Source organism: Ipomoea nil, unplaced genomic scaffold (genome assembly GCF_001879475.1).
Source record: "Ipomoea nil cultivar Tokyo-kokei standard unplaced genomic scaffold, Asagao_1.1 scaffold0176, whole genome shotgun sequence".
NCBI classification, from domain to species: Eukaryota; Viridiplantae; Streptophyta; class Magnoliopsida; order Solanales; family Convolvulaceae; genus Ipomoea; species Ipomoea nil.
Window position 1 is genome coordinate 1,619,346 of NW_017616604.1, and position 27,286 is coordinate 1,646,631.

Consider the following 27,286-nt stretch of genomic DNA (forward strand, 5'->3'; position numbering starts at 1 on the left):
GCTACAAAAGATATCTTAAAAGATCACCATATATAAAAGTTAGTCTAATATTTCAACAACCATAAACTTATTTGATAAGCAGAACTGTACAAGTACCTTTAGAGCATTCAAAAACTTTTTGGTACCACTCTGTGCAATGGTTCCAAGACAGTCTATGAGATCTTCAATTCTCTTGTTATTCCTATACCAGTATCTCGAGAATGCGATCCTTCTTATTGATAATCCAATGATGCTCTCGATCAACCATCACCTCTCTTTGAGTTATCTACAAATCAAAACCATCAATATTTAGCAAAGTAAAATGAAATTAATTATACTTTGATTAAAATTTTATGCTTTTAAAGAAAAAAAAAAAAATTCATCAGCATGAAGACTAAATATGTTCAAGAAAATATGACCAATTTATGCAATAAGTATTATATTTTGTATTCGGCATTAACCTCTTGATGTTGGATCTCAATCTCTTTAACTATTAGGGTAAGAGGTCATTGGCATGTATAAATAGTTTTAATATAACAATTTATTTATTTCAAATTAGCATTAAATTTTATGCGATAAGTATTATATTTTCTATCATAAGTAACAATCAACTATCATAGAATCGACTCATCTCATGAATTAAGATCTATGAAATGGTCTCACACAAATGTGACTCTATAAATATATATTTTGTATATACAAATGAATTATATGTGTTAATGTAATTAGTATATCAACCAAAAAGGAAAAATAAAAAACATATATAATGTGCAAGTGTAAAATAATCTGATCTTAAGAAAAAGCAAAATTTATAGATCGAACCCAAATTGGAGATTAGATGAGAGCTTTAATTTGATGCAGCAGCAAAAGCCTTTGGCAGTGATGTTGTAGAAGAAGAGCTTATAGAAGTTAATGGATGGAGAGAATCAGAAAAAGAATTATATGAACAAGATGCACCAGTTGAAGGATTTATTGAACATACAAAATGAATGACAATTACGAAGCTTCAACCAGTAAAATAAATAGGACAGAATGTAAGATGTTGATACTAGATTGTACCTACCTCACGGCTGAGTTTGTATTGAAGTCTTCAGATTACAGTGGTGTGTAGATGTGTGGTGTTTTGGTTGCATCTATCTCATATGATCTTCATTGAAAATTACGAAAAAGTTCTCTGATCTCCCCCTCCAAATCTAGATCTGAACAAAATAAAAGACAGCTTAATACGCAAGATTGGGGCCGTTGCACGGGCAAGGACACGAGCATGTGGGCGCCCGTGTACATACGGACTTTCTCGCAACCGTGCGATGTATGTGCCCAAGAACTAATGGAGAGCAACACACCACCTGCTAATCTGGCTGATATCAGAAGCACGCATGGAGCTAACAATAGGAAGAAAGGGCAGCAATGTAATTACGTTTCCTTTGACGGTTATAACCGCTTTTCCCCCATCACCTTGTATATAAACATTAGCTGTCATTCTGTTGGTTATCTTCTTCAATTCTGTTGCTCACCTGATGAGATCAATGAAATACAATTCATCTTCTTCTATCGATTAAGCTCTCTGCTTCCAATTCCAATAAGAACGGCCCCTACACGGGTATGTCGACGCCCATGTGACATCATCAGATAGAGACATCACTTGTCTTGGCTCACTTGAACGCGACCCTTCTGCTCCTTCTTCTTGATTATCCAATGATGCTCTCCATCATCTCAAAAAGGGCTCCTTAATTAGTGCTGCAAATCATCCAAAAATCTCCATTTTCTTCACTTCCCTTGCCATAGAAGATAAAAACACCTGAAAGAAGATAAATAATACTAATAAGCCTTATGCAATGCAATAAATGGTGCAAATTAAGCACAAAAATGTGTACAATTGACACTCATCCAACACCGGAGGAGCCCCACGCGCGACCCTCACCCTATGGATGTGCCCGTCCCTCTTCGCTTCCTTAAACAGAAGTGAAAGACCCTCCACACTTATTATGAAAAAATACAGTGGCAATGGGTCCCCTCGTAGGAGTAACTTGCCCTGTCACAACACCATTTACTAGCATATTATATTTTATCGCTGAGATACATACTGTAATCAACCTCACCCAATCCTCCTCAAACCCTAGCTTTCAAAGCATGCACTCCAAGAAGCCCCACCCGCATGTCCCGTGCACACCCTACTCTCACCTTAAATAACCCGCGGGCCTGAAAAAAAAAAAAAAAAAAAAAAAAAAAAAAAAAAAAAAAAGAGAAAACTTACTCATTATGAAAGTATAAAGGGTATTGTATATCAGTATATGTGTAATGTGTATAGTCTATCTGTACTCTTGTATCATTATATTGTGAATACACTTACAGTTTGATACATTGGTAAAACCTCTGGGCAACATACCATTTGAATATGGTTTAGAAGTTAGTGCCTGCATGGGCAGCTCAATTGGTCATAGAGGTGAAAGTTGAAAAGAATGACAGAGATTGAGTCTCAGCAGCGACAGTGTGAGAGCAACTTCTCAAAGCAAGGGGGCCTCTATGGTACATGTTCAGTTGGGGTTCAACCTTTTGGAAAGAGTAAGCTTTGTCGGGCCGGGGTGTTGGGGGCCCTTAGGGTTGAGATTCAACCTTTTGAAAAGAAAAAATTAATGGTTTAGAAATTAATAGCTGAAATTGATATAAATTTGGATTAAAATGATGAAAATTAAGGAATCAAAAATAGAATCTTAATTTTATTTTTGTTTTTGTTTTCTGAAAAGCAAAGGTAGATATAGAAATCTGACCTTAAAATATCAACAACAAATGTGTCATTTCCATACTCTTGCTGCTCGTTTTGAATACGCTTAGCAGATGATATAAGTGACTCTATACAATAACCCTGTAATTTGATTGATTTGAGAGAAGTTATTTCTGCAAAACCACTAGGAATTTCTTTCAGAGCTATGAAACCAAGGACTAGATTTTCAAGGACTGGAAAATGATTACTAGTGGCTTCCCAATATCGTAGAGAACTCCGATATATCCTCAAGAACTTTAATCGACGAAATCCTCCATCTTTGGGTTTCCATTTTGGATTCTTAACAGCACATCTATCCAATCTGAGGTCCTCAAGCTTAGACAACTTACCAACAACATCCATATCCTTCCATTTAAAATTTGTACGAGAGAATATTAACTCCTTAAGATTTGGCCAAAAATTCTCTAGGCTTAGCATCTCCATAGAATAAATAGTTCTAAACTCAGGAAGTACGACATCATTAATCACTAGTGTTTCCACTTTATATAAATAGACAAGACTTTCAAACCAATTGGGAGCTTTGCATTCAATTTTATGATTAGTAGTAACTCTCAATGTCCTTAGATTTGGGATCCTCAGGAACAACTCCTTTGTACAACTCCTATAATCCAAATTTCTAATGCTCTCCAAATTAGGATGAACCGATCTTGGAGGAACTAATGTAATGATTCCACCAACAAGGAGATTCCTTAATTGAGGTAATCCCCAAATATCAAGGGGTTCACATGGTGAATAATTTAAAACTACTAGGTCCTGTAGATTCCGCAACATGAACAAAGGTAGATACTGAATATTTAATCCACAAATAATATGTAAGCATCTCAAATGCACTAGACCCACAATCTCCAAAAAAATATTATGGACATTTATCTCCACATTGAATACTTCCAATGCCCTTAAAAACTTAAAATGTGCAAATACCCCCACCTGTCTTGAAGTAGTCCTGCCAAAAGAAATTCTATCAATCAGTGAAGAAGTGTTGGTAGTTGATTGGATGCTCCATGGTTGAGATATATGGGAAGAGTTTATTGATTGATTTCTCTTCCACCTCAAACTTCTACCATAACCCCCCTTGAAATATAAAAGATTTTCTTTTTGGGCTTCTCTCAAAGCCAATTCATGCAAGACATCATGCATCTGATACGATCCCTCATTTGTTTCTCCACAAATTAGAACAAGATTTCTATCCACAAGATCTTGAAGGTTCCTCCTTGCCACACCTTCCAAGCTCTCATCGGACTTCAAAACCTTTAGAAATCCCGCCGAAACCCAAAAATCAACCATCTCTTGTTCATCAACCTCATAATCTTCTGGAAAAAACCCAAATGACAAAAAACAAAGTTTAAGGTGGTGAGGCAAGAAGGTGTAACTCAAATCAATGATGTTCTCACCCGGCTGATTAGAATGATCTAAACTCAAAGCAGGGACACATTTTGCAATATGCTCCCATTCATGAATAATTTGGTTGGAGTTTGAGAGGAGTCCAGCAACCACAATAATTGCAAGAGGTAATCCTTTGCACTTGTCTACTATCTCTCTACCAATTTTTTCAAATTCAGGGGACAGTAGAGGTACTGATCTCTGAAAAAGATTCCAACTTTCATTTGAATCCAAAAAACGCAAGGTATGGCAACAATTATTACCTGGATTAGCATACTCAGCCACATTTTTTTGCCGAGTGGTCAACAATATTCGACTTCCAATATTGTCATCCTGAAAACATCTCATTAAATCATCCCAGACATCTGTATTCCAAATATCATCTACTACGATCAAATACCTTCGATGTTTTAGAAGCCTGTATACTTGCTCAGCCAATTCGTAGTTGCTAGCACCATTGTTGTCACTGGCCCCGGGGGCAAGAGAATGAAGCAGGCATTGGAACACTTGTGTTGGATTATAGTCCTGTGAGATGGTAACCCAAGCTCGACAATCAAACCAAGAAATGATTGAGGCATCTTCATAAATCTTTCTAGCTAAGGTGGTTTTACCGATGCCACCCATTCCCACAATTGAGACAATTTCTCGTTTTGAGGATTGCTGGCTCAGGTAGTCCATTATGGTGTTGAACTCATCATCGCAGCCCACCATTTTGATTGCAGACTTTGAATCACCAACCGTAATGTTATCAAGTTCCAGCCCTCTAAGAGAAGCAGGATTGTTGTTTTGTGAGTTGTTGGATTGGTGGTATGCATTATTTTTAACCTTCAATATCTCTTTGTTGATGTAAGATGTGAGGCTAATTCCTTGGATGAAGAGTTGACGAATCCTTTGTGTAGCCTGTATCCGTTGTTTCATGTATTTGGTGAGATAAGAGGCTCTCAGTTCTTGTCTGATTACACTTTCTGCTTCATACAACATATTCCTCCTTCTCTCTGCCTCTTGCTCCTCCTCATCATCATCATCATCATCATCATCATCATCATCCTCAGTCTCTTTTTCATAATGGTAAGATTGTTTTCCATAGAGAAAGAGTTGATGTTGCGTGCAAAAGGATTTGACCCTTTTGTTTATATGAGGCGGCATGCCTGATACGGGCAGCGTGAAGTGCTTCCCTAGGATCTCCATCACAGAATTGAAATCCATAGTTTCTAAGCCGCCTTTAATTGCTCGATTCAATATGGGAAGAAGCTTTTGAGCAGAGTGAAGCCTAAGCTTCATGGATTTCCCCAGGTAAAACAATCTCAATTGGTGTTCTATTTGGAACCTTAGTTCAACCGAGACATCTCTCACTTGTGCTTCCAAAGCTTTGATTGTTTCATCACACTCCCCCACTTTGAAATCTTGTTCAAGAAAAGTTTGCAAAGAAGAAAGATTTTTGTAGAGTAATCTGACCTTTGTTTTGTTGCGAAGAGGGAAAAAGGGTGTGGGTTGGAGGAAGTGTTGATGGAGTGTGTCCATTAAAATGGTTACCGCACCAAAAGCCGCCATAGCTAGTGATGTTGCAGAAGAGGTAATTGAGATGGATTTTGCAGAGAGGGGAGAAAGTTGAAGAAATGAGAGAGGAGTATATGTAAAAATGAAGATGCAATTTTTGCAGAGCAGACAGACTCGTTTAGGATGCAGAGAACACTGTTACTTTTTTTTTTTTTAAATGCAACTTTTCAGAAAATAGGCCAAAAACTCTTGATTAGTGTTTAGTCTTGGTCGTCATTTTTTAATGAACGATGCAGACTTCCTAACAATTATTGATTCTGGCCATCCAAGTACCTTGTATAACTCAATTGCATTTTTGTAAGAGGTTACAGGTTCAAACTTCAGCAGGGTCAGTACATAGCATTTATATTATTTTAATTTAATTTTTATTTTTATATTTCCGGTGATAAGAGAAATTTACAGTCACTATATATCTGAGAGAGTATGATTAGGATAAATCCACTATTGTATAATAATTATGTTACGATCCTAAATAGGATCATGATGAATATAATAAGAAACCTTTCAAGCATACTTTTAGTTTCTAACCATATTCAAGTCGCAACAAATCCTAATTTCACACTTACCCGTCAATCCTCATATGCAATGAACTATTGATAGCCAAATACAGTATGTCTTGTGGGATATCTTGGAGGCATCTTATGCTATAATTGTTGTTCTTTGAGCATATTGTGTGGTTTAGATTGTCTAAAGTACTATAAATTGGGAGGTTGAAGTGCTAATGTTGGGACAATTTTGTTATCATAGAGACTGGAACTGAAGCTTAAAAAAGTTGTTGCTCAATCCGAATTGTGATCTTAAAATTAGTGACTTTAATTTGGTCTTGACAAACTTACATATTGAAGTGGACACAAATTAGGAGATATTTATATACCTTCACTGAATCATGATTTGCATGCCCTCTGCATACATCCTTCCATTTACATTTGATGGATTTAATTAACTCGGGTAGTTCAAATTACTAAACTAGATAAATAAAAGATAACTAATACGGTAATCAAATGAGAAAAGACAAAATATTCGTTGCAGGGACAATTCTTGTATTGATAATAGTTTGTAGGAGAATTACAAAAAAAAATATAATATTTAAATAAGATTTAGGTGTCCTAAACAAGACAATGATGAGTGTTTATATACCAAAGCCTCCGACGACGACCCATGAGAATAGGGTGACCTGGGCGGTTGGATCTCCTTCCATTTACATCCCAGGAAAGTAAAACACCATATAGATAGAAATAATTAATCATAACGATTGAAATAAATTTGGATTAAATTTTTTTAAAAAAAATTATGGATTAAAAGTTACAAGTATAATAATAATATATATATATATTTTTTTGAAAAACAAAAGTAGCTAGATCCCCTAAGCCATGTGACCCTAACACAACACATTCATTTGCATTCTTACCTGTAATCAATTATTAATATTTGAATCGCACTACATCTCCATGTTAGATCCCTTAACCCATGTGACCTTCCACATATTTTCTTTTTTAATTACATATCTCCATGTTAATTAGCTAGATTCCCCATGTGAGCTTCCACGTACTTAATCTCTTAATTACACAACCCTAGGCCTAATGCCCAAATCCCCCCCATATTTTTAATATTTTAATTACATGCCCAAACCGACATCTCCATACACATTCATTTGCATTCTTACCTGTAATCCATTATTTATATATATTACGGAGTATAAGATTTGACCTAAAAATTAACTTGGGTAGTACTATTAACTCTATTACAAGATGGTATTATACTATTGTAATTTGATCTTGTGATCTTTCCTCAATCACATTTCACTTTTTATATTTAGTATTTAGTATTCATTAGTAAAGTCAACTATTCTTTCTTTGTTTATTTTCTTTAATATTTTTTATAATATATATATATATATATATATATATATATATATATATATATATATATATATATTTATTTATTTATGTATTTATTTATTTATTTATATTGTTTAGTTTGATAGTTTTTTTTTTTACATAATAAGTTTTTTAAATTATTAAAATTATATAATAAAAAATAAAATTTATTTTTTCAATAAGAGTACTAAATTGAATAAGTGAATAACAGTGCAAGTGGATGAACAAGAAACATCAATAATTAGGGAAAATCACACTTTTGGTCTCTCAATTAGTAGCCCATTTGTAATGTTCTCCTTGGCTCTGTTTGGCAAACATAGCTGAAAAGCTATAAGCTAGGAGCTGATAGCTGAAAAGGAGCTGAAAGCTGAAAAGCTATAAGCTCGGAGCTGAAAATTGAAGAGCTGTTAAGCTAGCTGTTATGATTGAAAGTGTTTGGTAAAATTAGCTTTTTGATAAGCTGATAAATGTAAAAAGACTAAAAAAGACATCTTCATAAAATTTAAATTAATTTGTTTACATATTAAAATTTAACATTTCGTCTTCCAAAAAAGGTAAACACTTTTTAAAATAAAACTATTAGCATGATCATGATCTAGCATCCCATAATGAAGTAGCAATATTGTTGCGAATCTCCTTCACCTCCATAGAGGTGTGACTTAAATTTTCGTTGATGGAGATATTACTACTTGAATCTTGATGTTCATCGGGCGGTATGTAATCTGGATGCTGCTCAAGCATATTAAACATCATGTCATCTTGTGAATTCTTTCGAATATAATTATGTAGTGCAAATGTGGCCATAATAACATCAATTTGGGTCTCCTCACTAAACTGCGGCATTTTAGCAAGTATTTCCATCTCTTATTCAATACTCCAAACGACCTCTCAATACAATTTCGAAGAGAAGAATATGCACGATTGAATGCTTCTTGAGCATTAGTTGGCGGCTCTTGTTCAATTTGAGATTGAAGCCATATTGCTAATTTTAAAATAACATTAACAATAACAATAACAATAACAATAATAACAATAACAATAATAATAATAATAATAATAATAATAATAATAATAATAATAATAATAATAATAATAATAAGCTAAAGTTTCAACATAATTGTTTAGCAGAAGCTAAAGTTTTAACATAATTGTTTAGCAGGAAACAAGACTAAGGAAGGGATTGACGTGAAAGTTGGAATAGTGAAGGGAAATGGTTTTAATTCATAAGGTTAAAATATGTCATTACTTTAAAATAATAGGGGTAAAGATGGAAAAAAAGTTAGGAAGCTAGTAGCTTATTTTGAAACGCTACCTAAAGTAGCGTTCCAAAATAAGCTCTTATTTTAAGCTAAGAGCTTATTTTGGGAACATTACCAAACAGAGCTTATAACTTATTAGTAGCTTAAAATAAGCTATAAGCTCCTAGCTTAGCGTTGCCAAACAGAGCCCTTTCAATTTGGATAGAATTGGTCCCTCAATTATTGTCACGTTAGTCAATTTAGTCCTTATGTGAGTTAATTACCCTAAACTCTGTTTGACCATGCAGGGGTATAATTAGGATGGAGAATAATGAAATGAAACTCTTATATTTTATTAAGGAATGAATTTTCTAATCGACGGGGTAATTAAATCTCATAGTAATATTCTAGAAATCTGTTAACCAAACAATAACAATCACTTTAATTCTTATTCTTAATAGCTAAACTCATGAACCAAACACATCCTTAATTTGTCTTTTTTGTTTAATGGATGATTGCAATATGCAACTTCCCAACAACTATTCATACACAATTCATTAACATTCTTAGCTGTAAACCACTATATATTACTGGGCTGGAGCCATAAATTAATTCTTGTAGGGCTACATTATTTTTAAATCGAGAATTTGAGGCAGTTGATATCATTAAAGAAAATATTATTTGTACTCTCAAATTTTACTTTTAATTTTTATTTCCTCTTACAAATTTTGAATATAAACAATTTTTTATAGACCTACAAAATAAAAATATTCTATCTATACTTGTCACGTAGGGAGTATAATTGATGAAGTAAAATTTTGAAATCCTCATAGTAAAATTCAATTATTAAATGAAAATGTATAGTTATAACACAACTATTAAGGTAGCTCCAATATACCACACAGAAGTATCCTTTTCCTATGCTCAACTAAATACTTGTTAAGAAGGCACACTGTCATGAATTGGACTTAACCTGTGTTAAGAGTTGATAAAATAAGAGAAAACGTATGGGTTTATAAGGTCATGAAAATGTTGAAAAGAGATGAAGAAATGAAAAAGAAGAAGTTCAATAAAAGTTGGATAGTTTGCTTTGAAAATTGTTCTCAACCTCCACTACTTTAGAGTGTTGCTTTGTGTTTAGTTGTTAGTTGATCCTTAGTTCTTTGATGCTATATCTCTTCCAGTTTCAATTGTGAATAAGTGTGAAGTTCTCTCTTTTGTTTGATTTCCTTACCCCTTCTTTGTCAACCATTCACCCTTAGCCCCATTACAAGCCTAATAAAAGTCCTATTTGATCTTAGCATGCAATCTTAGAGTTGAACTAGTGGGAGTATGAAGGGCAAGCCTATGGAATCTCATTCAAAAAGCCAAGTTTTGCATAATCTCAACTTAGTATTTGTGCACACTTGATCCTCACGCTCTATAATAATTTTGGTGCTTGGTTATTGGCTTGAGAATGGAACTTGTGTGGAATGCTAAGATGATTCTTGAAACAAGTTGTGTTGTGTCGAGTTGGATTGCGGTTTGTTAAGTTGTGCAAAGTGGGAGTATGATCAACTTCGGTGCTATATTGGTGATTTAGTTATTGTTTTTGCTTGAGGACAAGCAAAGGTTTAAGTGTCGGGGAGTTGATAAGAGTCTAAAAGTTTATAATTTCACCTTGCATTTAAGCTCATTTTCCTTGTTATTTGTTATAATTTTGCCCAAAGTATCCTCATTTGAGTCATTTGTGTGCTTATGAGTAATTCTTGATGATTTAGATGAATTGAATGATTTTTGGAGCATTTCGGATGCATGTAGAGTCAATGGGAGTCAATGGGAGTCAATGAGAAGCTATGAAGATGGAGAAACACCTTTTAGAGAGCCAAATTATGGTGTGTTTATTGGTCTTGGTCATTTGGACAAACAAAGGCAAAAGTGGAGCAAAAGAGCAAGAAGTTGAAATTCCCGCACAAATCGTCCACTGCTCGATTTTTTGATCATATCTCTGCATAGGAATGTCCAAACCAAGTGAATTTTATATCATTGAAAAGCTAACTTGAAGGGCTACAACTTTGATTTAAGCACCAAAGGCTTATTCAAACGTTTAGAAGGTCAAAAAGTACCTAGAAGACAGTCGCAGTGCACAGAAAAATCACTGCCTTGTGGCCACGGGTATGGCCACGGCCGTGGCCACACCCGTGGCCACTGGGCAGTACACACGGACTTTCTGGCCACAGGTGTGGCCACACCCGTGGCCAGCCCTCTGCAACTTTTTTGCAGCGCGTTTTGACCCCTTTTAAGAGGATTTTTCCACCCCAAAACATATCTTTCATTACATCTTTCATTTCCCTTTCATTTCTCTAGTTAGGGTTAGTTTAGAATAGCTTAGATTAGTGTAGATTTGTGTTTCCTTTCCATTTCCAAGCTCAAGAACAATGCAATCTTGGATTTCAAAGCTTCAATATAGAAGTTTTCTTATTATCTCTTCTCTTTACTTTTCATCTATGCTTTCAATTACTCTTTCAATATTGTGTATCTATTGTTAGATTATGAGTAGCTAAGTGATTTAGGACTTGGATTTGGTTTTATTTCTTGCTATTGATGCCTATTTGAGTTGTATTGCATAAAGGGGATTATTTGGGTGATCTAGGGTTGTTGTGTGAAATGGGTTTGTTGAGAAATTTGTGTATGATTGTTGGATCCCAATTATATGCTTGATTTGGAGTGTGTTTGTTGCTACGAGAGTAGAGCTTGTACACTAGCCACACATTCACACACTTAATGCCCAATACGAGAGTATTTCGGGTATTAAGGAAAATTTATGCCTTGTGTTCTTGCTTGGGCAACCTTGGGTTGGATTGCCACGAGAGTGGCGTTTAAGGTTAGGTTGCAAGTCCAAATAGCTACGAGAGTGGTATTTGGACACTTTTGTGCATCTCACTTACCTATGCCTTGTTTAATTCCCTAATCTTGAGTACAATATTTGGCATCTTAGCTTGAATCAACCAAGTCCCGGTCCTTTGTTTTACTTGTCTTATTTGTTATTAGCTTAATCATATCAAACCAACTCCCTATCGATAAGTCTAGCTTCTAAAAGGGTAGTTTTAGCTTGTGCTTAACTCCACTTTACATCAATTCCTAACATTACAAGAGCCATCTCCAGTGGAACGATATCTAAACTCTATACTGTAATTTGATACTTGATGGATGCGTGAAAAATGTCCTCATGAAATTTGGCGCCGTTGCCGGGGATGGCTTGGTTTTGATTGTTTTGTGGTAGTTAACATTGGAGAATGACTATTCTAGGAGACTTGACCATTTTTTTTCCTTTGTTTTTATTTGCTTTATGTGCTAAAGTGCTATTTGCTAATCTTGTTTGGGATTTTTTGGATGAAGATACCTTGCTTGGTGCTTTTATTCTAGATCAAGGAGTAGTTTGGTACTCTATCCACCCAAAGAAGAACTTTCAATATGTATGGGTGTGAGTATCAAGGATCCTTACCACCATTCCAAATTCCTCCTTATGGATACGAAATGAATTGGAATATGACCCAAACATATGGAGGAATGGAACAACAAAAACCACATCTCAATCTTGCCTACATGAGTCAAGAAGCTTTTCAAGGAGGCACACCACCATTTACTATGCCACAACCTTTATGGTGCACCATTTGTGGAGGAGAACATGATGTCAAAAATTGTTATACATTGGCTCCTAACTACCAACATTTGTGCCAATTTCAAGAGCCCTCTTACCAAGAGCCTCAACAAGGATTTCAATCCCTTGATCAAGAGCCTGAGATGATGTCCAAGTTGATGAGTTTAATAATGCAAACGTCTTCATGAGTGGATGAGTTACAAACTCAATCGGAAAACATGATGGCTCAAGTACAAAGTTGGACAACTCAAGAGTCGATTCAAGATTCATTGTCCAACGAAGAGGTTCAACAAGAGTTTCCCTTATCTAATGAAGGGGATGAGGTTTATGGAGATGAGAATGTAAGGGAAAATCTTGAAAATGAAGTGCTTGAGGAGTGTCTTGAATCCAACCATTTGAATGAGAAAGAAGACAAGATTGAGACTCAAATTGAGATTCAAGATGATGGTGGCAAGGAATTTTTGCAAAGCACCCCATTTGAAGAAGAAGTTAATGAGAGTGAAGTTGATAACATGCACGGTGAATTTGATGAATGCTCTCCAATGAATGATACTGTCATTAGTGAAGACTTTAGAAGAGTGTGGGAACCGGGAGGAGTTGATGTTCTTGAAAGTGGAGGCCCGCATTGGCCTATATTTGAATCAAAGGATTGCCACTTCTTATTGGTGCATGAGAAAGATCCAAGACTCTCCTTATTTGCAAATGAAAAGGAAAGTCAAGAAGAGAAAAGAAGTGAAGACTAAGAAAATGATCAAGCTCTTGAGTATTATCAAGACTCAATCTTTAGGAAGAAGACCTCATTTGATTTATGGATAAAAAATGGATTTGAGGAAGGGATATTCTTGGAGTTTGATTTGGATGAGCTTAGTGTCTTAAACTTTCAAGTGGTGAAGATGAGCTTAATGGAATTTATTGATGGCCACCACTTGAAGAAATACCTAGAAGAAAAGGTTGATAGAAAGATGAGATTTTTTCTCCTTCAATCCATTGATGGTTGAACACTTGAGAGGTTGAGTCGAGCTAGCGACGTTAAACTTAGCGCTTCATGGGAGGCACCCCATGTTATCTTTCACTTTATTGCATTTTATCTTATTTTTTCTTTATATTTTGAATTTTAATTTATTATGCTTTCACTTGTGCTTTCATGTGTATATTCCCTTGACTCTGGAGTGACACTAAGGAGTATGCTCAATTCCAAGAAGGCTTCATGATGATTCTTTGGCACAAGAAGATTCATTAGGGGAGTCTCATCTACCTTCTCTACGTTCTTTAAATGTGTTTAGTGCTTTACTTAATGTAGATAGTAGAGATTGTGCTCCTTGTGCTTATTGTGCCACCATTTTCTCCCCTCGTGCTTTATTTTCTTTCACATCGAGGACGATGTAACCTTTAAGTGTGGGGGAGGGGATAATTTGGGTGTTTTCTAAAAAAAATTGAACTAAAAAAAAATTGAACTTTTTGAAACCTTGCTTGGATGACTCATTGTGCTTTGCGTTGAATAAATTGCCTTTATATACTTGAATTTGTGATTACTCCCCTTTGTTGGTTTGTGGTTTGCTTGGTGGAACTTGTTACAATGCAACTTGTGATTGATGAGTCAAGGTGTAACACATGATTGATCTATTTCCTTGCCAATGACTTTGTTAGCCACCTAATAATTGAATAAATTCTTGATCTTGTGTGTTGTGCATTGCTAGTGAAGGCTTATGTGAGATTCCGGTAATGGTTGTTTTGCTAAAACTTGCCTCATTACTCTCTAAGTGAAATCTAAGATTTGCATGTTTTGAAATGATTTAGGCCATTTTTGTTTAGCCCAAGCCTTTAAGCCTACCCTTGTACACATATGTTTACCCCTAGTTGTCCCTGTTGAGCCTTTTCTATTTGTTCAATAACTGCTAAGCACCTAATCCCCTTTGTGTTTGTTCTTCTTGTGTTAACCCTTGTCATTTAACCCTTAAACCTTAGCCAAAATATTTCCCTCCACCCTTGAGAGAATAGTGCATTTGTTCTTTTTGTTGGAAGTGATTCTTTTTCTTTTTTGGAGCTTGTTTTGTTAGCAACACTCTCTATAATGTTATCTAAGTGTGGTGGTCTTGATTTATTGATCAAGTTTCTTTGTTGTTTTGAAAAAAAAAAAAGAAAAAAAAAAAGAGAGAAACAAATAATGAGAAAATTGAAAAAAAAAAGTCATGAAAATGTTGAAAAGAGATGAAGAAATGAAAAAGAAGAAGTTCAATAAAAGTTGGATAGTTTGTTTTGAAAATTGTTCTCAACCTCCACTACTTTAGAGTGTTGCTTTGTGTTTAGTTGTTAGTTGCTCCTTAGTTCTTTGATGCCATATCTCTTCCAGTTTCAATTGTGAATAAGTGTGAAGTTCTCTCTTTTGTTTGATTTCCTTACCCCTTCTTTGTCAACCATTCACCCTTAGCCCCATTACAAGCCTAATAAAAGTCCTACTTGATCTTAGCATGCAATCTTAGAGTTGAACTAGTGGGAGTATGAAGGGCAAGCCTATGGAATCTCATTCAAAAAGCCAAGTTTTGCATAATCTCAACTTAGTATTTGTGCACACTTGATCCTCACGCTCTATAATAATTTTGGTGCTTGGTTATTGGCTTGAGAATGGAACTTGTGTGGAATGCTAAGATGATTCTTGAAACAAGTTGTGTTGTGTCGAGTTGGATTGTGGTTTGTTAAGTTGTGCAAAGTGGGAGTATGATCAACTTCGGTGCTATATTGGTGATTTAGTTCTTGTTTTTGCTTGAGGACAAGCAAAGGTTTAAGTGTGGGGGAGTTGATAAGAGTCTAAAAGTTTATAATTTCACCTTGCATTTAAGCTTATTTTCCTTGTTATTTGTTATAATTTTGCCCAAAGTATCCTCATTTGATTCATTTGTGTGCTTATGAGTAATTCTTGATGATTTAGTTGAATTGAATGATTTTTGGAGCATTTCGGATGCATGTAGAGTCAATGGGAGTCAATGAGAAGCTATGAAGATGGAGAAACACCTTTTAGAGAGCCAAATTATGGTGTGTTTATTGGTCTTGGTCATTTGGACAAACAAAGGCAAAATTGGAGCAAAAGAGCAAGAAGTTGAAATTCCCGCACAAATCGTCCACTGCTCGGTTTTTTGATCATATCTCTGCATAGGAATGTCCAAACCAAGTGAATTTTATATCATTAGAAAGATAACTTGAAGGGCTACAACTTTGATTTAAGCACCAAAGGCTAATTCAAACGCTTAGAGGATCAAAAAGTACCTAAAAGACAGTCGCAGTGCACAGAAAAATCACTGCCTGGTGGCCACGGGTATGGCCACACCCGTGGCCACTGGGCAGTACACACGGACTTTCTGGCCACAGGTGTGGCCACACCCGTGGCCAGCCCTCTGCAACTTTTTTGCAGCGCGTTTTGACCCCTTTTAAGAGGATTTTTCCACCCCAAAACATATCTTTCATTACATCTTTCATTTCCCTTTCATTTCTCTAGTTAGGGTTAGTTTAGAATAGCTTAGATTAGTGTAGATTTGTGTTTCCTTTCCATTTCCAAGCTCAAGAACATTGCAATCTTGGATTTCAAAGCTTCAATATAGAAGTTTTCTTATTATCTTTTCTCTTTACTTTTCATCTATGCTTTCAATTACTCTTTCAATATTGTGTATCTATTGTTAGATTATGAGTAGCTAAGTGATTTTGGACTTGGATTTGGTTTTATTTCTTGCTATTGATGCCTATTTGAGTTGTATTGCATAAAGGGGATTATTTGGGTGATCTAGGGTTGTTGTGTGAAATGGGTTTGTTGAGAAATTTGTGTATGATTGTTGGATCCCAATTATATGCTTGATTTGGAGTGTGTTTGTTGCTACGAGAGTATAGCTTGTACACTAGCCACACATTCACACACTTAATGCCCAATACGAGAGTATTTCGGGTATTAAGGAGAATTTATGTCTTGTGTTCTTGCTTGCGCAACCTTGGGTTGGATTGCCACGAGAGTGGCGTTTAAGGTTAGGTTGCAAGTCCAAATAGCTACGAGAGTGGTATTTGGACACTTTTGTGCATCTCACTTACCTATGCCTTGTTTAATTCCCTAATCTTGAGTACAATATTTGGCATCTTAGCTTGAATCAACCAAGTCCCGGTCCTTTGTTTTACTTGTCTTATTTGTTATTAGCTTAATCATATCAAACCAACTCCCTATCGATAAGTCTAGCTTCTAAAAGGGTAGTTTTAGCTTGTGCTTAACTCCACTTTACATCAATTCCTAACATTACAAGAGCCATCTCCAGTGGAACGATATCTAAACTCTATACTGTAATTTGATACTTGATGGATGCGTGAAAAATGTCCTCATCAAAGGTCATGTGTTAGATTAGCTAATTAGTTTGATTCAATCTTTTAGTGTGATTTGACCCATGTGATTCAATCTTTTAGTGTGATTCAAATACTTGTTAAGAAGGCACACTAAATTTGACCCTAACCCAATCTTTGTTTATAAAGACCTCAAACAGTAAAATTTACTTGCCCTCTACAAAGACCACCGAGAAATAGCATTTATCCCTACTGAAACAATAATTTTTTACAATCACTCATACACAAACACTACTACTAATAAGGTAAGCTTGCCTGTAAAAATTATTAGCAACATCAACAACACTACCAACTGTTATCCGACCAATTTAGTAAGCTAATAATACATTTAAAAACAAAGCTTACCTGTTATGAAAGTATGAAGGCACTAAGGCAGCATGACATCCACCACAAAACTCATTTTTATTCGATTCTTCTTAAATACCTCCGGTTGGCCTCCTCCCGGCTGAAAACCAAAACATCATGATCTATGGATTAGAAATAAATTTGGTTTCGATTAGTACAATTTAAAGATTAAAAAGTTTATTAGAATCTTATTTCAACTTTTGTTTTTATAGATAAAGATAGCTAGAAATTAAATCTTACCTTACAATATGCACAACTAATGTGTCATTTCCGTACTCTTGTTGTTCTTCTTGAATACACTTGGCAGATGACATAAACTGATTTGAACATTCAAATAAATTAATTGGCTTGAAAGTAGATATATCTGCAAAATCAGTAGGAATCTCTTTTACGCTGTTGTAACCCATGTACATGAAAGCTAGATACTCGAGAACAAGAACTTTAATCCATGAAACCCTCCGTCTCTAGGTTCCCATTTTCGGCCATGAACAGACCAAGCTCTCAATTTGAGTTCCTCGAGCTTAGATAATGTACCAATAAGATCCACATCCTTCCATCTTAAATTCGTATCGAAGAGTTGCAACTTCTTAAGATTTGGCAAAAAATTATCTAGACTCAGTAACCCCAGAGAATGAAGAGTACAGTTCTAAACTCCGGTTGAAGATCTATGCCACAAAACAACAGTTCTTCCAATTTATATAAATAGGCAAGGCTTTCAAACCAATTGTGAGCTTTATTGCATTCTGAAGGATGAGTGCTAGTAACTCCCAATGTCTTTAGATTGGGGATTCTCACAAACAGTTCCTCAATACAACTCCTATAATACAAAAATCTAAATCCTCTCCAAATTATGATGAACTGATCTTGGAGGAACTAATGCAACGCCTTCCCTGATAGAGAGATTCCTTAGTTGAAGTAATCCACATAGGAATTGATATATCTAAAAGGCCAAGGCCCAAGTAATGGAACATATAGTTACCATAGCTTTTCAATAGTGGAATTTGCTGCTTGGAAATCCAGGTATGCATCCAACCTCTGAGTCAAAAAGATCTTAAGAAGTTGATACACCAGAGCATATTTAGCATCCTTCTGCAATTGTGCAAAAGCAAGAATATCGAGTAAATCACACTGTCATGTAAAACAACCCACACTTAATGAGAGTCCATGACAAAACGGAATAAATAATACTTCTAAACTAAAAACCTAATAGGTTAATACACATGGGAATCTCAAATAGAAAATTACACAACCATATATAAGAGAGGAAATCAACACATAAGCCAACCTCTCATCTCAAAAAGAAAATAAAAACTATTATGTAATTATGAAGACTAAATGAATAGCCAGATTGGTCATGTACTAAATTGTACCTCACGGCCGAGCTTGTGTTGAAGTCTTCAGATTACCGTGCTGCTGTAGATGTGTGGTGTGTTGGTTGCATCTATCTGATCTGATCTTCATGGATTAAGGATAATAACAATCTGAGAAAATTGGGGAGAAACACAATGTACGTTAGAATTCAAAATCTTTAATTTCGATCTAGAATTAGAACAAAGAATTGCCCCACTAGTGTGTGGGCGCCCGAGTACATACGGGCTTTCTCGCACCCGTGTGATGTATGTGCCCAAGAACCGGCCCCTACATAGGCATGTCGACGCCCATTTGGCTCACTTGAACGCGATCCTTCTGATCCTTCTTCTTGATTATCCAATGATGCTCTCGATCATCTCAAAAAGGGCTCCTTAATTAGTGCTGCAAATCCTCCAAAAATCTCCATTTTCTTCACTTCCCTTGCCATTGAAGATATAAAAAAAAAACACCTAAAAGAAGATAAATAATACTAATAAGCCTTATGCAATGCAATAAATGGTGCAAATTAAGCACAAAAATGTGTACAATTGACACTTATCGAACACCGGAGGAGCCCCACGTGCAACCCTCACCCCATGGATGTGTCCGTCCCTCTTCGCTTCCTTAAACAGAAGTGAGAGACCCTCCGGCCTCCACACTTATTATGAACAAATACGGTGACAATGGGTCCTCTCGTAGGAGTAACTTGCCTTGTCACACATTATATTTTATTGTTGAGATACATACCGTAATCAACCTCACCTAATCCTCGATCAAACCCTAGCTTTCAAAGCATGCACTCCAAGAAGCACCCTAGCTTTCAAAGCATGCACTCCAAGAAGCCCCACCCGCATGTCCAGTGCGCACCCTACTCTCACCTTAAATAACCAGTGGGCCAGAAAATAAAATTAAAAACAAAAAAGAAAGAGAAAACTTACTCATTATGAAAGTATAAAGGATATTGTATAGTCTATCTGTACTCTTGTATCGTTCTACTGTGAATACACTTACAGTTTGATGCGTTGGAAAAACCTCTGGGCAACATACCATTTGAATATGGTTTAGAAATTAATCGCTGAAATTGATATAAATTTGGATTACAATGATGAAAAATAAGGATTCAAAAATAAATCTTAATTTAATATTTTATTTTTTTGAAAAGCAAAGGTAGACATAGAAATCTGACCTTAAAATATCAACAACAAATGTGTCATTTCCATACTCTTGCTTCTCTTTTTGAATATGCTTAGCAGATGATATAAGTGACTCTGAACAACCTTTTAATTTGATTAATTTGAGAGTAGTTATTTCTGCAAAATCACTAGGAATTTCTTTCGAGGCTATGTAATAAAGGACTAGATTTTCAAGGACGGGAAAATGATTACTAGTGGCTTCCCAATATTGTAGAGGGTTCTGATATATCTTCAAGAACTTCAATCGAAGAAATCCTCCATCTTTGGGTTTCCATTTTTGATCCTTAACAGCCCATGCATTCAATGTGAGGTCCTCAAGCTTAGACAACTTACAAACAACATCCATATCCTTCCATTTTAAATTTGTAAGAAAGAAAGTTAACTCCTTAAGATTTGGCAAAAAATTCTCTAGGCTTAGCATTCCCATAGAATAAATAGATCGAAACTCCGGAAGTACGACATCGTCAACGAACCACTAGTGTTTCCACTTTATATAAATAGACAAGACTTTCTAACCAATTGGGAGCTTCGCATCTAATTTTATAATTAGTAATAACTTCCAATGTCCTTAGATTTGGGATCCTCAGGACCAACTCCTTTGTACGTACAACTCCTATAATCCAAACTTCTAATGCTCTCCAAATTATGATGAACCGATCTTGGAGGAACTAGTGCAATGCCACTAATATAGAGATTCCTTAATTGAGGTAATCCCCAAATATCAAGGGGTTCACATGGTGAATAATGACGAACTTGTAGTTCTTGTAGATTCCGCAACATGAACAAAGGCAGAGACGGCATATTTAACCCATAAGTAATAGATAACTATCTCAGATGCACTAGACCCACAATCTCCAAAATATTATGGACATTTATCACCCCATTGAATACTTCCAATGCCCTTAAAAACTTAAAATGTGCATACTGTCTTGAAGTCCTGTCAAAATAAATTCTATGAATCAGTGAAGAAGTGTTGGTAGTAGGAGTTATACTCTTGTGACTGCAAATTCTTGATTGGATGCTCCATGGTTGAGATATATGGGAAGAGTTTATTGATTGATTTCTCTTCCACCTCAAACTAATTCTACCATAACCTTTCTTGAAACATAAAAGATTTTCTTTTTGGGCTTCTCTCAAAGCCAATTCACGCAAGACATCATGCATTTGATATAATTCTATATCATTTCTGTCTCGACGAATTAGAACAAGATTTCTATCCACAAGATCTTGAAAGTTCGTCCTTGCCACACCTTCCAAGCTCTCATCAGACCTCAAAACCATTAGAAATCCCTCCGGAACCCAAAAATCCACCATCTCCCATTCAGAAATCTCATAATCTTCTGGAAAACACCCAAATGACAAAAAACAAAGTTTAAGGTGGTGAGGCAAGGTGTAACTCAAATCAATGATGTTCTCACCCTGCTGATTAGAATGATCTAAACTCAAAGCAGGGACACATTTTTCAATATGCTCCCATTTATCAATAGAGGTTTGGTTGGAGTTTGAAAGGAGTCCTGCAACCACAATAATTGCAAGAGGTAATCCTTTGCACTTGTCTACTATCTCTCTACCAATTTTTTCAAATTGAGGGGACAGTAGAGTTATTGATCTCTTACACACCTTGCTCTGAAAAAGATTCCAACTTTCATTTGAATCCAAAAAACGCAAGGTATGGCAAAAATTATTACCTGGAGTCCTGGATCAGCAAACTCAGCCACATTTTTTTGCCGAGTGGTCAACAATATTCGACTTCCAATATTGTCATCCTGAAAACATCTCATTAAATCATCCAAGACATCTGTACTCCAAATATCATCTACTACAATCAAATACCTTTGATGTTTTAGAAGCTTGTATACTTGCTCAGTCAATTCGTAGTTGCTAGCTCCATTGTTGTGACTGGCCCCTAGGGCAAGAGAACGAAGCAGGCATTGGAACACTTGTGTTGGATTATAGTCCTGTGAGATGGTAACCCAAGCTCGACAATCAAACCAAGAAATGATTGAGGCATCTTCATAAATCTTTCTAGCTAAGGTGGTTTTACCGATGCCACCCATTCCCACAATTGAGACAATTTCTCGTTTTGAGGATTGCTGGCTCAGGTAGTCCATTATGGTGTTGAACTCATCATCGCAGCCCACCATTTTGATTGCAGACTTTGAATCACCAACCGTAATGTTACCGCCTTCTGGCCTTGTAGGAGAAACAGGATTATTGTTGTTTTGTGAGTTGTTGGATTGGTGGTATGCATTATTCTTAACCTTCATCAACATCTCTTTCTTGATGTAAGATGTGAGCCTAATTCCTTGGATGAAGAGTTGACGAATCCTTTGTGTAGCCTGTATCCGTTGTTTCATGTATTTGTTGAGATAAGAGGATCTCAGTTCTTGTTTGATTACACTTTCTGCTTCATACAACATATTCCTCCTCTCTGCGTCATCACCATCACCATCACTATCATCACCATCACCACCACTACCATCACCATCACCATCACCATCACCATCACCATTGCTTTTCCTTTCCCGTCTGAAACAAGATTTCACCTTTTTCTTTATTTGAGACGACACGCGCCTTGCGGGCCCTACGAAGTAGCTCAGTACGAGGCATTCCTTGTCATCATCATGTTAGACTAAAATATCACATGCATAATCTTATATGTGATAATAGGATCGTACTAACCTCCAGCCATAGTTCTTCTTACGGTTGAGCGATCCGGGCTGCTGCAGAGATGATAAGTGCTTTGTCTCTCACTTTACTCAGCTCTCTCTAGATGGTGTATGAGGTATGTAATGTGAGCAGTGAGAAGACTAGTGACCTTATATAACCACTGGCCATCATTGTGGTTGATTGTCTTTAGGTCTCCTAAACCCTAACTAGACTCCTAATCATAATGGTAGTCTAGTTGTTAGGTTATTAGTGTTGCACCACATATCAAATACTGAATATTATCATAACTTATCCTAATGTTATAATAATAGTAACGGATAAACGTTACATTCTCCCACTTGGTGCAAGCACTACCACTCAATAACAGAAAAACACCAACCATAGTGATATGTTCTCATTAGCACGAGTAGTATCCATTATGATCAAATGCAAACTGCCAATGAGCACTTAATTAGGAAACAAAACCCAACGAAATAAACCCTATGTTTATTCCAAGTCCCTGAAGTACATTTTCTCATCAATATGAAGCAAATGAATGTGTACACACTTAATTGAGAAAATGTCTGAATGCCAAAGAATTTTATTGAAACTGAATGTATATACAAATCACAAAGTAGATGAAAGTCTCATTTTCTAAACCAGATCCTTGAATTTAACTGAAGGCATGCATTTAGTCAAGGGATCTGCTAACACCAACCCAGTATTAATGTGTTCAAAGAATAGAACTTTATTTTTGACACACTTCCTAATTGCTAAGAACTTGATGTCGATGTACTTAATTCGACTCCCACTTTTGTGGTCTTAGCTAGGAAGACTGCAGCTGAGTTGTCACAGTAGACTTTCAATGGCTTAGATATAGAATCCATAATTCTAAGCCCCTAGTTAAAATTCTTTAGCCAAACACCCTATGAAGTTGCCTCGAAACTGGAAACGAAATCGGCTTCCATGGTAAAAGTAGCTATTAAGGACTGTTTAACACTTCTCCATGAGATAGCCCCACTGGCCACAATAAAGACGCACCCTGATGTTGATTTTTGAGAATCAACACAGCCAGCAAAGTCCGCGTCTGAATAACCGACAAGATCTAAATTGTCCGTCTGCCTAAACCCAAGCTTGTAACCTTTGGTTCATCTTAGATACCTTAGAACCCTCTTTACAGCTCTCCAATAGTCTTACCCCAAATTGTGTTGGTAACACCCAAGCATTCCAACCGCAAAAGCAATGTCCGGCCTTATACAGACTCAAATATATCCAAGACATCCAATAAGGGATGTTCTCCATGGATTCTTTCTCCAAGTCATTTTCCGGACATTGGTCTAAACTGAATTTATCCCCCTTAGTTATGGGAGCAGCGTTCGGTGAACAATTTTGCATATGAAATCTCTCTAAAACTTGTTTATATAGGTTTCTTGAGATAAACCCAGTATACCCCGGGACCTATCTCTACGAATTTTAATGCCGATAACGTAAGAGGCATCACCCATATTCTTCATATCAAAGTTCATAGAAAGAAATTGTTTCACGAAGCATCCCCTTATCATTGGTGGCAAGTAAGATGCCATCCACATATAAAACAAGGAAACGAATTTTACTCCCACTCACCTTCTGGTATATACAGTTATCTGAGGGATTTTCAACAAAACCAAATGAAGAAATTACCCCATTGAACTTGATGTACCATTGACGGGAGGCTTGTTTTAAACCGTATATGGATTTCTTAAGCTTACATACTAAATGCTCACCACCCCTAGAAGAGAAACCTTCAGGTTGTTTCATATAAACCTCCTCTTCTAGATCACCATTTAGGAAAGCGGTTTTCACATCCATTTGTTGCAACTCAAGATTAAAATGTGCAACTAATGCCAGAATGATCCGAAGTGAATCTTTCTTTGATACAGGAGAAAATGTCTCATTGTAATCGATTCCTTCTTTTTTAGTAAATCCCTTGGCAACAAGCCGGGCCTTGTATCTCTTAATGTTACCTAATGAGTTTCTTTTAGCCTTAAAGACCCATTTGCAACAAACGGCCTTGGCCCCATTAGGCAACTCCACAAGATCCCAAACTTCATTGTCCTTCATGGAATTCATTTCATCTTTCATGGCTTCTAACCATAAGTCAGACTGTGCACAATTTGTGGCTCGAGAGAATGTTTCAGAATCATTTTCTGCCCCTATGTCAGATTCTTGTAGATACGAAACATAATAACTAGGACCTGTTGATCGCCTTATCCGAGTAAACCGTCTTAATGTTGGACCTCCACCGCCTTGCACAGGCTGCAGGTCAACTACCTCTTCAGGAACTGGTAGCAATTCTTGAATTGGTTCAGTCTGCATCGGCTCAGAATCTTGCTGTATATCCTGAGTTGGTTCAACCATTGGTTCAAAATCTAGTTCAGGCGGTTGCTGTAAGTCCTGAAATGGTTCTTCCAAAGGTTGATCCTCAACAGTTTGTGGAACCTAAACGGTAGGTGGTATATCTGCAGGCATAACTAAAGGAGCACTGCGGATAAGTACAACCCCACCAGATGACGTAGAAGGTTGAGAGTCAATATGATCGAAGGAAGGAACTAAGTCCTTAAACCGATCACTCCCACTAATCAAGTCATCTTCAAGAAATTTAGCATTCCTTGATTCCACTATCCTAGTAGTATGAGATGGACAATAGAATCTATAACCCTTAGAAGATTGTGCATATCCAATAAAGAAAGCACTAATCGTCCTTGGATCAAGTTTCTTCTCGTGTGGGTTATATATCCTCACCTCAGACGGACATCCCTAAACACGCATATGTTGCAAACTCGATTTCCAACCTTTAAATAACTCAAACGGTGTCTTAGAGACAGCCTTGGTTGGAACACGGTTTAATATATACGTTTCCGTCTTAAGTGCTTCATCCCACAACGGCTTAGGAAGCTTAGAGTTGCTAAGCATACTCCACACCATATCCAGAAAGGTCCAGTTTCTTCTTTCAGCTATACCATTTTGGTCAGGAGAACCAGGCATGGTGTATTGGGCAACAATCCCATGCTCTTGAAGAAACTTAGCAAATGGACCAGGTGCTTGTCCATTCTCAGTATATCTACCATAGTATTCACCACCCGTATCAGACCTAACTATGTGTATTTTCCTGTTACATTGGTTTTCAACTTCAGCTTTAAATGATTTAAAGGCATCCAATGCTTCATGTTTATGATGAAGTAAATACACATAGGAAAAACTTGAGAAGTCATCAATAAAGGTGGTGAAATGTTTCTGACCAGGTATTGTCATATCAGGACAACATATGTCAGTATGAATAATTTCCAACAACGTTGTACTTCTATTGGCACCTTTCTTTGACTTGTTTGTCTGCTTACCCTTATGCAGTCAAGGCAAGTCTCAAAGTCAGTATAGTCTAGAGTAAAATGTACTCCATCCTTTACTAACCTTTTAATACGCTCAAGGGAGATATGACATAATCTCCGATGCCACAACATTGAGGAATTGTCGTTAATACTACACCGTTTGGTGCCGTTTTGAACATGTAAAGAATTGTAAACTGAATAATTCTTTAATTTAAGAAGGAAAAGACCATTAGACAATGTACCAGTACCAACACAAGTAGAATAACGAAATAACTTGATATTATTGGTATTAAATTCAAAAGAATAACTGAAGGGTACAAGTCTAGATACTGAAACTAAGTTCCTAGAAAAACTAGGAACATAAAATGTCTTTTCTAATGTCATTACAAAACCATTGTCCAAAACTAAATTGCAAACTTCAACAGCTTCGACTGGTGATGCAATCTTGTTTCCAGAGAAGACGCTACACTCAGTTCCCGTTAGCTGTCTCAATTTTGTCAAATCCTGCAAAGAGTTTGCAATGTGGATTGTTGAACCAGAGTCAATCCACCAAGAATTAGTATTAACTTTGACATATTAGATTTGAAACAAACAAAAGAAGATGGAACATACCCAAGCTTAGCCACAAGCCTTTGTTCCTCCATTGCACACATGGTTATCAACTCATTGATAGACCAGTCCTCTTTATGTGTGATGTAGGAAATCTTAAAAGGATTGTACTCCTGAGGAAGGGTATCAAGTGCAAAAAGCACCAAATAATCATCTGGTAGAATGATTTCCAACTCCTTTAATTGAGCCGCAATATCCCTGAGTTGCATAATGTGTTCACGCGTTCCCTTGACAGTGGAAAGACGCAAATTTCTCAACTTCATGATTAGAGTCATTGCCAAAACTTTTTTTGATTCAATGAAGTTATCATCGATAGCTTTGAGAAAATGTTTCGCTTTCTTAATGTCCTCAAAGCAAAAACGAATTTTTGTGGAAATTCGTGACATAATGAAGATCACACATAATCGATTGGATTTCTCCCATCGAGCGCGAAGCTGCTTGGCTTCGCCAGTGCTTTCTTCAGTAACCTCAGGGGGTTCCTCATTGAGAACAACGTAATCCAACTCTAATAATCTTAATTGTCTGAGAATTGCATCTTTCCACTCCTTGTGATTATCTTCATTAAGGATTGGAACATTAATTTGTGTTTGGGTGACAGGATGAGTTGCTGTAAAGAATAATAATTAATGCTTGGTTAGAATATTGTCGAGGCACAAAAATTAGAGAGAGATACTGAAGTACATAATATTACCAATGTAAAATTATGCGAAAGATAAATTCGGATGCCATAAAAATTGCCTGTGGGCTAAATTTTTACGCATAATGAATTTACCAAAACTGAATGGTGGAAACGGAATGGGTGCGATTTTAATTTTTTTCCACCCTTAATGACAAAACTACCAAAACTATATGCCGATACATAATCCCTGTGGGCAAATTATGATCATAGTATGGTATTTCATCCTAATTAACCCTACAAATATAACAAAATTGCCTGTGGGCTAAATTTTA

General features: G+C 36.3%; 1 protein-coding gene and 1 pseudogene across 1 annotated transcript; both read right to left on the minus strand.

The window, feature by feature from the left end:
- Nucleotides 1-95: 95 nt before the first annotated feature.
- On the minus strand, nt 96-22,313 carry LOC109177957 (putative late blight resistance protein homolog R1A-3). The gene is made up of 8 exons (XM_019327476.1): nt 22,216-22,313; nt 4,153-5,129; nt 2,748-4,071; nt 2,330-2,592; nt 2,161-2,178; nt 1,494-1,777; nt 1,043-1,178; nt 96-265 (listed from the first exon to the last, which is right to left on the minus strand). Exons 2-4 carry the CDS (start codon nt 5,120-5,122, stop codon nt 2,514-2,516), a joined length of 2,373 nt encoding a protein of 790 aa, XP_019183021.1. The 5' UTR covers nt 5,123-5,129; nt 22,216-22,313; the 3' UTR covers nt 96-265; nt 1,043-1,178; nt 1,494-1,777; nt 2,161-2,178; nt 2,330-2,513.
- LOC109177967 lies at nt 20,523-26,610 on the minus strand (annotated as a pseudogene).
- Between the last annotated feature and the right edge of the window lie 676 nt (nt 26,611-27,286).

Coding starts and splice junctions, on each gene's coding strand:
- LOC109177957 (XM_019327476.1), bottom strand. CDS start 5,122: ATGTTGTATGAAGCAGAAAGTGTAATCAGACAAGAACTGAGAGCCTCT. Junction 4,072..4,152: donor AGATCATTCTAATCAGCCGG/GTGAGAACATCA, acceptor GGTTTTTTCCAG/AAGATTATGAGGTTGATGAA. Junction 2,593..2,747: donor TTTGTTGTTGATATTTTAAG/GTCAGATTTCTA, acceptor TCTTTTCAAAAG/GTTGAATCTCAACCCTAAGG.